Source organism: Cuculus canorus, chromosome 3, assembly GCF_017976375.1.
Source record: "Cuculus canorus isolate bCucCan1 chromosome 3, bCucCan1.pri, whole genome shotgun sequence".
NCBI classification, from domain to species: domain Eukaryota; kingdom Metazoa; phylum Chordata; class Aves; order Cuculiformes; family Cuculidae; genus Cuculus; species Cuculus canorus.
In genome coordinates this window covers 87884279-87895521 of record NC_071403.1, presented here as the reverse complement: position 1 = coordinate 87895521, position 11243 = coordinate 87884279, and the positions used below count along the sequence as shown (strand labels likewise).

General features: G+C 44.1%; 2 protein-coding genes across 4 annotated transcripts in view; both read left to right on the top strand.

The window, feature by feature from the left end:
- The first annotated feature begins 264 nt into the window (after positions 1–264).
- Positions 265–7728, top strand: MORN2 (MORN repeat containing 2). The gene is made up of 3 exons (XM_054062345.1): positions 265–359; positions 1076–1233; positions 2288–7728. Exons 1-3 carry the CDS (start codon positions 265–267, stop codon positions 2587–2589), a joined length of 555 nt encoding a protein of 184 aa, XP_053918320.1. The 3' UTR covers positions 2590–7728.
- A 577-nt stretch (positions 7729–8305) lies between these two features.
- ARHGEF33 (Rho guanine nucleotide exchange factor 33) overlaps positions 8306–11243 on the top strand; it is a 39112-nt gene continuing 36174 nt past the window's right edge. For all 3 annotated transcript variants that reach the window (XM_054061938.1, XM_054061937.1, XM_054061936.1), the window contains exon 1: positions 8306–8331. The gene's annotated coding sequence lies outside the window, so the exon portion shown is untranslated. The remainder of the gene's footprint in view (positions 8332–11243) is intronic.

Here is an 11243-nt window from a genome sequence, read left to right as displayed (position 1 = left end):
CCCGGAAGTGCCACCCCCCTTCCGGTCCGCGCTCGCAGTGCCGCCCCACGGGCTCGGGCTGGGCACAGCCCTTTGGGTTCCGCCCCGCACCGCGGGAGGCTCCGAGCCCCACCCGAGCCAGCCCTGAGCGCCTCCAGGGAGGGGCACCTGTAGCCCCTCTGGGCAGCCTGTGCTACCGCCTCAAGCGCTTATCGTTAAGAATGTCTTCCTTATATCTAATCTAAATCTACCCTCTTTCAGTTTAAAGCCATTCTCCCTCACACTATGACTACGCGCCCTTGTAAAAAGTCCCTTTCCAGGTTTCTTTGTGGGGCCCCTTTGAGGAAGGCTGCTGTAAGGTCTCCCCGGAGCCTTATCTTGTGAGTGCTGTGTTTATCATGGCTTATTTGGCCCAGGGGAAGGGCGACCCCTGCTTCAGCATGCTCACTGTCACCATTTTAATGGTGTGGATGTTGACTTTGCAGGAGCCCCTCCCCATCTTTTCTATAGCCCCCTTTCAGTACTGGAAGGCTGTTGTAAGGTCTTCCTGAAGCCTTCTCTTCTCCAGGCTGAACAAGCCCAACTCCCCAACTCTCTCACATGGGAGGTGCTTCAGCCCTCGGACCATCTTCATGGCCCTCCTCTAGACTCACTCCAACAGATCCATGTCCTTCCTGTGACATTTCTCAAGTGCCTTTCTGAGGCAATTGACCTGGCTCCAGGGCTCTTCCCCAGCACTCAGTTGACTCACTCCCAAGGCTTCTAGTCAATATCCTATTGGCAGAGTTCCCTGTGACATTTTTTCAGCTCTAAGTAACACATTGCTCTGGGTCTGTACAAGCCCTCCCCCCCACAGGCACAGAGAAGCAGCCACAGCCTCATCTGATGGCCAGGGGGCTGCTCTGCCCCACGGCAGGGCTCAGCAGCAGCTGCGGAGGAGGGGGTGACGGGACTTCTTGCCTGACACCCAAAGGCACGCAAGGATCCACCTCGGTGAGCAGTCTGCCCATGGGAGATGTGGAATAAGCTCTGGAAGAAAGGGCTCTGTGCAACAGTAACATCGTGTGTTGCACAGTTTGTAGAGTTTGTCTCTCAGATACTCTCTTGTCTTGAAGCAAAAATACCTGTCTTCCACCACTCATTTTCTAGAGGGAGAGTGCAAAACAACACCTGAGGGTGTGCTTGAGAGTAACAGCCATGGAGTCGAAACTGGTGCTAACAGAACTACATATGTTGGCAGCAAGGTAGTTTTAAGTACTCCTTCATTTTAAACTTTCTCTGGGGTTGGAATGGAGCATGTTGGACTAGATCCACCCTTGAAAAGACACAGAAAGGAAGTCATAACCTGGGAAGGATCAGACCAGTGTCACTAGCTCTTCTTCCACCTGGGAATCTTGTCACAGCTTAGTCTGAACATTTGAGATGCTAGGAGTCTTCTGATGTCCTGCTGCCTTTCCAGACTTCTGCAAACACATTGGCTGTTACTGGCAGGCCAGCCCGGGTGAGACACCTGAGCAGCGTGGTGCTGGCACCACCAGTGTGAAAGCCCTGCATGAATGTCCTGTGTACACAGAGGGGCTAGGCATGGCCCTCCTGCGTGTGAATATAAAGCGCACACACATCCCATAGTGAAACAGGAGCTTTGCCCATTGACAGATACACCCGTGTTTGGCTGTCCTTGGTAACCAAATGCCCCAGAAATGAGTTAGTAAGTACAGGAAAATTGCTTATTTTGTTGATGCTGGAGGAGACAGGCCTTGAAATGAGATAAATAAGGGTCTGCAATTAGGAAACAGCATCTTATTGGTTTTATTAGATCCAATCTGGTCTATTTTCCAGTCTCTTACAAAAATATTGGTGCAATTATAAGAATTAAGAGCATGGCACAGAAGTGCTGTCCAGCACAAATTTAAATCCCAAGGCATGGCTTAGGGGCCTGGGCTGAATAAATGAAAGTCTTGCTCTGCATTGATTCACAGAAAGAAAGTCTGGAAAATTTAATTAATCCGTCAGGTTGTCAGGGTAGATGAGTTATTTGCAGGGCTGGGGATGGCAGTTCTGTGCTGCATAGACTGTTAAGATCCTGTGAGACTACCAGCAGAGGAGAGGCTTATTGGACATTGTGGCTGGCCAAAAACTTATAAGCTTTTACTTTAAGTCCATGCAGAAGCAGGAACCTGTCTAAATCTGAAAGAAGTCACTTTCCCCTCCATTATCATATCTGAATATGATAGCAGACTCAAATACAGCAATCTGAAAAGGATATTGTAATGAAAGGAAATAACATTGCAAGCATAAACATTAACAATTTTCTTTATCTTTCACCTCATTAAATGCAGATGTACTGGAAGTACTGGAAGGCTAGAACATCCTCCTGGGCCAGTTTTTGAAGGCGAGTTCAAAGACAACATGTTTTGTGGGGCTAGAACCTTCATGTTTCCAAATGAAGCAAAGTACCTTCAATGTAAACAAGTGTGTTTGAAGTGGAAGAGTTGTGTATTTTATATTAGTTTTGATTTTATAAGCTGTAAAGTCCAAATAAAACTCACCCAGCATGGCAGTAGATTTTTTTTGCTACCAGCAAAGATATTGGATATCAGAGATTGCTGATCCCAGTTATATCCTTTTCATGAGATTAGTCAAAGGTCTGTTATTAACTCCCAGTCAGTAGTTTTCAAGATGATTATTCCATCCACACACTTTTTGTGACCAGGTCTCTGAGTCAGGCAGAGTTCAGAGAAACAGAACTGTTCAGCCCCCTTTCATAATTGTAGTTTCAATCTACCTGCCTACAGATTCATGTAGATATACAATGCTGATTTGTGCTGATAGTTTGAAAAGTTTGTGTTTACTTATTTTTTGAGGGAAAGTAGAAATTTCAGAGAGATTGGAAAATGTGGCTGTTCATTTTCATCACTCGGAATAATACATTTTAGTGCCACTCATATAAGCATCAGCTGAATTAATTTATTTTGAACAAGGGTGTGTGTTTTGAGTTGCTAAGATACCATCTTCTTCTGAAACAAGAAGTCAATACCCACTTCATAATCCACAAAGCAGATTTAATGACAAAATTAACAATTAAAAAGAACATTTGCATTTATTCTCTTTAAATGACTTCTCTGTGAAATTTACTTTGTTTGATTTAAGTTTAATTTTTCTTCAAGTACCTCCCTAGCCCATTATCTGAAATAAATCTAAAATGGTGTTTGTTAATAGGTGTTGGGAAATGGTTAAGTGAAAAAGGACATGATTCAATAGAAAAGCTTTGTGAGACACGTATTGTATAAATGGAAACCTTGTTAAACTCTGAGTGTGGATGTGGACTAAAAGAACAAGAAGGCATGCAAGGAGGAATCTCTAAGAAGAAACTTCTGAAGGACAAGCGAATCTTTCCCAAGGGAAGAGGATGGAGCACCGAGCCCAACTGCAACTGTATTGTAACTGCAAGAAGATAAACAGAGCTCGAAGTAGCAACATAGCAACAATGAATTAACAAGGGACAATGAATTAATAAAGAACAAATAGTTTTAGTAACTAATCACGTATAACAAAGCACAAAGCACAAAGCATCTTTTGAATGTTAGGGTATATAATCCGGGCTGATTTTGAATAGAGTCGAAGCTTGCTTTATCACTCATATTGAGTCGTCCGCTTGCTTCCCTCGCCCGTTGCAAATAGGTAGTCTTTCATCAGAAAAAGAACCTGTCTTGCCCTGCTGACCGAAAAGAATAGCCACAATAGTACTAGAATGGTGACAAAATCTGTTTTCAAATGAAATGTGTGTTACAGAATGAATGAACCTGGATACTAATCCTGTGAAAAGCCAAACTCAATAATCAATGCCAATTTGATTATTAAGCAGGTATCCTTTATTATGCATCACCAGGCACACAGGGGATTGATCCACCTGATGTGTGTGCAATTATTGAGGCTGGGTACATGATTTTTATACTGGTTAAATATACATATTCATATAGATTCTGGGAAACACGTTACGTAGTCTTTATTTTTCCTGGAATAGATGTGTCTATTATAATCAGTTCTTGGAATTCATTTACATAAGTTTCCTCCCCTTGGTGCATGAGCGCTGCCCTCTGGGGTTCTCCTTCAGGGTTCTGGATGAACGCTGTAGGTTTCCCTCACAGCTGAACTTTTCAACTCTCCTTTTTCACATGCTCTTAGACTCCTTGAGCTCCTCTTCAAAGTTGCATCTGGTCCCAGCTGGTTCTTCTTTCTCTTATCATTGCACTAGTCCCTGTTATATGGCCTAATTAGATACAGTCACATTCTTTCACATTCTTTCTAACTGCAACCTTGCTAAAAGTCCTTTCTTCAAAGCAAAATGAGAACCTGTATGACAAACTCAGATGTTTGGGACAAAAAGTAAATATATTTATTTAAATGCTTTAGAGTAGATCGAGTTGTTATGCCACTATTACATGTTAAAATCTGCTAGAGAGCTGCTGTTTTTTTGCTGTAATATTAAATGACAGACACGAATTCTGCTTGAAGTCTAAACTAGTGAGTGCTCATCGCTTCAGCAAGGGCATTCAACAGTAGATCACATAGGTAGCTTTCCAGGCATTTTCTCTCAAAAATCTTAGGGCGATGCATCTACTCTTCTGTGAAAATATAACTCATCACAAAGGGGCCAGGACAGTGCTTGTCACTAGTAGCTGCAGAGAAAGCACAATGGTTCAGATTTGAATCTGCAATTTCAACTAAGTGAAATGCTGATGTAGATACAACCCTGGCAGCAGAAATTGGCAGTCACTGCCATTTTCATCAGGGAATTAAAACTTCTTTTTGATACTGTTTTTTGACTGTTAATATGCACCACTCCCTGACAGCTCAACACCGGCTATTTTGCCAAGTTTCAGGATTGCTAGTTTCCACCTACGCACACGAGATAGGTGTCAGTTCACCAGATGACTGTGGCTTTCATGAGAGAACATAAATAGGCAGCCCCACAGTGACTTGCTGTGCTGCTAGGTGGTTTCATTTTTTAAGAAAAGTAGGTCTCTAGTTATTTTAGATTTTAAAAGTTATTTTACCTTTATTTGCAAGGGATGCTGATACATAGACATTTCTTCTTTATAGCAGTTTTCAGGTCTAATTATGATCAGAGGGCTGGAGCATCTCCCATATGAGGACAGGTTGAGAGAGTTGGGGTTGTTCAGCCTGGAGAAGAAAAGGATCCGAGGAGATCTTATAGTGACCTTCCAGTACCTGAAAAGGGCTACAAGAAAGCTGGGGAGGGGCTGTTTACAAAGGCCTGTAGTGACAGGATGAGGGGGAATGGGTATAAACTGGAGAAAGGCAGATTTAGGCTAGACATAAGGAAGAATTTCTTCACCATGAGAGTGGTGAGGCACTGGAACAGGTTGCCCAGGGGAGTTGTGGCTGCCCCATCCCTGGAAGTGTTTAAGGCCAGGCTGGGTGGGGCCTTGAGCAGGCTGATCTAGTGGAAGGTGTCCCTGCCCATGGCAGGGACTTGGAACCAGATGATCTTTAAGGTCCCTTCCAACCCAAACTATTCTATGATTCTGTGAAGTCAGGATAAACTTCATAGGACCTAATCCCTGGTAAATTATGATAATGACTGGGACTATGATGTAGAGGAATGTAGAGGCTGCGTGCTGGGAAGGCATTAGTATATAAACACAGTTTTTGCAAAGAACAGAATATGTTCCTTGGCTGTTGAGCCTGTGTGCTTTGTAGGTCAAAACTTTTACAGGCTACAAAGTGGGAGAAAGTTAAGGCAGGTACTTAACTACACTGGGGAGGTTGTGGTTCCTGGTAGTTTGCTTATCTGAGTTGTGCACACATCACTGTGCTGACACAAACTTGATTGCATTCTCCACAGGCTGGATTTATGTCATTACAGTATGAAAGGTGGAGGAAACTTGACAGATGAAAATGCAGTGGAGTAGCACACTTCATGGGTTGACAACAGTGAGACTGAAGCAGAAGCTGAAAATGTAGCCATGGACAGCAGCATGAGTTAAAGGCAGCTGCCTCAGTGCATTCTGGGCTCTACAGCTGTGACCAATTTTCAGCAGTCATTGATTTCTTCATGTATTTATTAAAAATAACCCCCAAGGATGCACATCAATAGTAAATAAAAATAAGTTGTTTTTCTTTTCAGACTGATAGCTGAAGTCCCCTAAGTGATAGCTTTCAAGAAATAAATGGGTAAATTTATAAGTGGAGCAGTTGAGGACTAGAATTCTTTTTTTTAACTTGCCCTAGGAATGTCTTTCTCTCTGAGTTTCACAAAACCCTGTCAGCAACAAATGAGACCTAATTTATAATCAACTTTTGTAACTTTCTCCAGAAAAGAAACCTCCCCATTCACGGAAACTTTTGCAAACACAGTGCTCTTATGATCCTTTTTACCATAAGGTTGCACGTTTGTCACTGCTCACAGGCCAAGCCTCAGACCCAAGGCTCCTGTAGCAGGGTGCTCAAGGACAGACCTCTGCCGTGCACTGAAGCTGCTTTGCTGTGGAAAGGGAAGTAGATGAGAGAGTGCACAGGGGATACCGAGAGCTGCCACTGTCATGTCAGAAAGTCTAATGCAATGAAAAATCTGCTTCTATTTCTGTTTATGTTTGGTCGTCAAAAGTCTCTGCACTATGAATCTAAATACTTTGCTTTGCAAAGCAGAAAAACTGCTTTCTAGTTTAAAACCAAACCAAAAAAAACTACCAACAAAAAAGACATACCAGTGCTGTCAGGAAAACATGCGTGTTGTCTTTGCTTGCCAGGTATTTAATGGAGTTTTAGTAAATACGTGCCCATGCCTCCATTTGCAGACACAATGTGCAAATGCTGTTCCTTCAGATGTGCCTTCAAATACCGCGGTTATTTTGCTAGAATTCAGAAAAAATTGTGGGTCCTCTGGTTTCTTGGCAATATGAAAAAAAGCACCTTATCAGCAGACTGAAACGTATTGGGCTGTCTGAAACAAAGCAGCTCATGGATGATTTGGCAATGTAATGCCTTTCAGCCCTTTTTCTTAAAGCTGCTTGTAGGAAAAATCAGTATTTGAAATGTTTTGTTCACAGATTCATAAAGCTAAATGTTTTTCTTTTTATTTATTAAAATAAGTCTTTCCTAGCTTGAGCTTTTTGTTTAATTCACAGTTATCTTTGACCCTCCAAAAAAACCACTTTCCTTCAAACTCCTGCAGAATTATCATTTTACTTTCTTCAATGTTGTTACATTTTTCTACTGAAATAGCCAGCTCCAAAAAAAGACATACAGTCTCTTTTGTCCCTAGTCCTTGACTTCAGAAGTAGTAGCATCTTCCACAGAGCTTCTGTGAATCTATGAGCCCGTTCTTTCCACTCCTTTTGAGGACTCCACATCACCACATTTATCTGTGCTGCATAGCAATTATACTGATTTAGGCTGTGTGATTTTACATTTCAGGTTTTCTGCCCCAAGGGTATCTTTGAAGCAGATCTGTCTTTCCAGGAGACATCAGTCTGCCTTTTGTTACTGTTCCTCTTCCTTTAGGTCTCTCTGCTCTCCTCCTTTTGAGTAACTCACTGGACCAGCTCAAACCTTTTCCTGACACCGCTGGCCTTAGGTTACCTGCATTCTCCCCACACTTTCTTGACACCCTTTGGAACAAAAAGCCCTGCAACACCTTAGTGAAGAATTGGAGCTGCTGCCTCCCTCTCTCCCACTTCCCTCCACGCCCTTATTATTTTTCCTAAAGGAAGTTTTTCATGATCTAACAAGCAAAAGAAAATACACCAGTGCTGATGTTTCCCTCTCCCCTGCCCTGGCTACTTCAGCAGCCTTGACCGTGGCCCCTGAATGAAAGCAGAGCTCTCCTGGCCCTGGCATCCCCAGTGAAGCCACACACAGTATGACACAGAGGGTGCCAGAGAAAGTGAGGAGCTGCAGCAGTCTCCCTGCCCCCAGCTGCAGGCTGCCTCACTGGGCTGCCATAGAGGGTACCTAAGAGCCTCTGAGCTCAGCAAAGCAGCAGAGGCACCAGGCTCTCACCACACAACCCCCTCTGCCTATTGCTTCACAAGGCTTCTTACCCTCCCCTCCCAGTAGTGTGTCATTCTAATTAAAAAGGAAAAAAAGTCAGTATTGTCTTCTTTCAAGCACGGAGTCCTGATTTTTGCATGGGGTTGTAAGGATGTGACCTGAAGATTACATAATTGGAAGGTATTTGTTATGCTTGCGTTTCAAATCGGTTATTAGCATGTGACAGTCCCATCCTGGGAAATGTCAAGCCACCATTGCTCTCCTCTCTCTCTCTCCTTTCTTGCACAGTGCTAATTCCCAACTCTGGTGACCAGAAGGATCTTCAGCTAGCCTGGGGTAAGTTTAAAATATACTTGGCATGGGATGAAGACTGGGATTAGTAATACCATTTTTTGTATTATTGGAAAAAGCTGGAGCCGTAGCTATTTAACGTTGCATATGCAGCACATTAAATGGCATTGAAAGTATTTTGCATCTTCAGTGCCCACAGTTATTTCCAGCTAATTTCTTCTAAGACTGTGTTTGGCTACCTGGCTTCTTAGTGTGCTGGAGAATTTTGTGAGGCTGCATTTATATTAAGGTCTCTAAAATACCAGGTTAAAAAGACCTTTTTTGGTCCTAGCATTTGAGAGCTGAATTGAGGTCTCATGTTGAATTGAAGTATTTGAATGACAGCTGTGTTAGAGTTAGCTGGAGACAAAATGTGAGAGTGATGGGAGTAAATCACTGCTTTTTCCATTCTCTTTAGAAGACTGGGGAGTTGTTCTCCAAGTGGGATATTTAAAGCAGCCAGCAATCTCAGCTAGCAGGATTGGGACAGTCACTTGGAAGGTGACAAGCATTTGTTTAGGAGAATTGTGGATAATTAATAATTGAAGCAATGAAAGTGTGTGTGGATTCCCCTGCATGGTTACCCTGCATGGTCCTGATTTCAGAAGCAGAATGGGACAGAAAGCCAAACAAAGAGTAACTGTTGTCCATCAAGACTAGTCTGTAAATGCTTTACTTAATTTTGCCTATTTGCATGCTGATGCTCGGGGTATTTGGTTGGTCTTTTTGCAAAGCTGATTGTTCCTCCTAGTTGTGCCATTTCATGGGTGGGGAGAGGAGGGATGGCACTGGAAGGGTGAACATAGTCGCACAAGGGCAGTGCAGGCTGCGGAACCTGCCTTGACACAAAGCTTTGTGTGGGAATCCCCCCTCTGTGCTGCCTCAGGTGCACCTTGTTCCAGCCTTTGACCCTGTGCCTGGGGCATAGCTAAAGAAGACAACCCACTTGGGACCTCCTCATCCATCCACACCTTCTCCCTTGGGATCTCATAGGAAGGGGGTGCTGGCTTAGTCTCTGTTAACTTTCACGCACTGCCTGGTTTGCCCAGGAGAGACTGCAGCACCAGCTGCTTGTGTAAGGCAACAGGGCAGTATTCTTTGCTGGAAACCAGTGGTCAGAATCATGGCAATTGCTAGTGGCAGAAGTGGTACTCAGCTTTGGTTCTTGAGCATAGCAGATTTGGATGCTGAAGGGAAGCTAGAGACAAAAGGGGGAAATAGTTCCTTTTGCCACGATTGAGGAATCTGATGGCTCTAACACCCTAAAAATATTCTTAGAGCTCTGCTGTGGAGATATCGTTCTGGCTTGACGAGAGCTGCAGGAGGGTAAATGAGTTTTAATGCTCAGCTCTGAAGAAACAAGCATATCTTTGCTGTTTCTTGACCCTAAAGAAGTGGGGAGCTTGGGTTGCAGGCCAAGACAGTCTGCTGATGGCTTCATGTGACTGAGTGTTGAGCCTGTCCAGTGGGGAGCTTGCAGAGCAGCAGTAACATCCCCTTGTTGATGAGGAAACTACCTTGTGCTGAGCTGGCATATCAGGCAAACCTTGGATTTGCTGTGGGTGGAGGCTTGATGGTGGTTTATGAAAGCAGCCATGTGGATGGCTTGTTCTCACCGCTAATGTGCACATGCATTCATGTATATGCACATGGGAAGGGGTTAAGGGTGCAGGGCTTGCACCCTGAAAGGGGGGTCCTCTTACAGCTTTCAACTACCTCAAGGGGGCTATAAAGCAGAAGGCGTCCAGACTCTTCCAAGAGGTGCACGCTGAAAGGCAATGGGAAGGGAGTGCAGCAATGGGACCCCCCCCAACTGGATGTTAGAAAAACTATTCTTCCCCAGAGCACTGGAGGGCCCAGAGAGGCTGCAAAGACTCCAGTGTCAGAAATACTTAGACTTGAGCTGGACACGGCCCTCAAGGAACCTGATCTAGTTTGGAGTTAGCCTTGATCTGAGCAGGGAGTTGGACTAGAGACATACAAGGGTTCCTGCTCAACCGAATGCCGCTGTGAGCTTATGATCTGTCTGATGCCAGCAGAAGCAGGATTTGACCAAGCAGTCCATATACAGGGTCTTAGGGTCAAATTTCAGTCCTATTTTCCAACCCATATTTGCACCCTTTAGGAACAATCCAGACACTGTTCAGCCAACTCAGGATGACTGAAGCCCTTGTTCCTGGTGAGGACAGTGTTAACAACTTCCCCACCTGGCAGTCAGGGGGAACAGAGGACAAGCATTCTTCAAACCATAATGAGGTGCACATTTTATTTGCTTTAGTGATGTGGAAGAACTGACTGGTTTTGCTCTGTGTATTCAGGAATTCAGAAGAGCCCAGAATAGGCAGGGAATGTCACCTATTCACCTAGTCCAGGAGTGAGCCCTAAATGCTGGAAAGTAGCCAATGTAATGCAATTATTTAATGTAACAAAAGAGCCACAGAGCAACTCAGGAAATTGCGGGCTGCAGCTAGAGGACGTGTGAAAGACAGTTGCTGTTAAAACAGGGAAGATTTGAAGATTTTTCTAGACCCACTTATCCAAGGTCAACCTACTTTTCTGTGCACTCATACAGCAGAATTGATGGTGGTGCTGGGAGCAGGAGGAGATAGTGGCATCCCCAGGGTCCCAGTTTCTAAGCCTCACTCCTGAGCTCTGTAGAGGACAGAGACTCTGCTCAGACATTGTCCCCATTTGCACTAGTCTGATGTGGAAGCTCCTCAGTTAAATATTCATTTTCTACGGGTGTTTTAAGTTCCCGCTATAGGGAAAAATTACTTCTGATAGCAGGAAGCCACAGTATTTTTACAACATGAGACCTAAGATACAATGCAAAAGGGCTCCCTTCCAGCCCTATCTGGCTCTGAGTTGAAAGTGCATGAGAACAGGTACCAGAGCCCAACGACACATCCTCATACGAG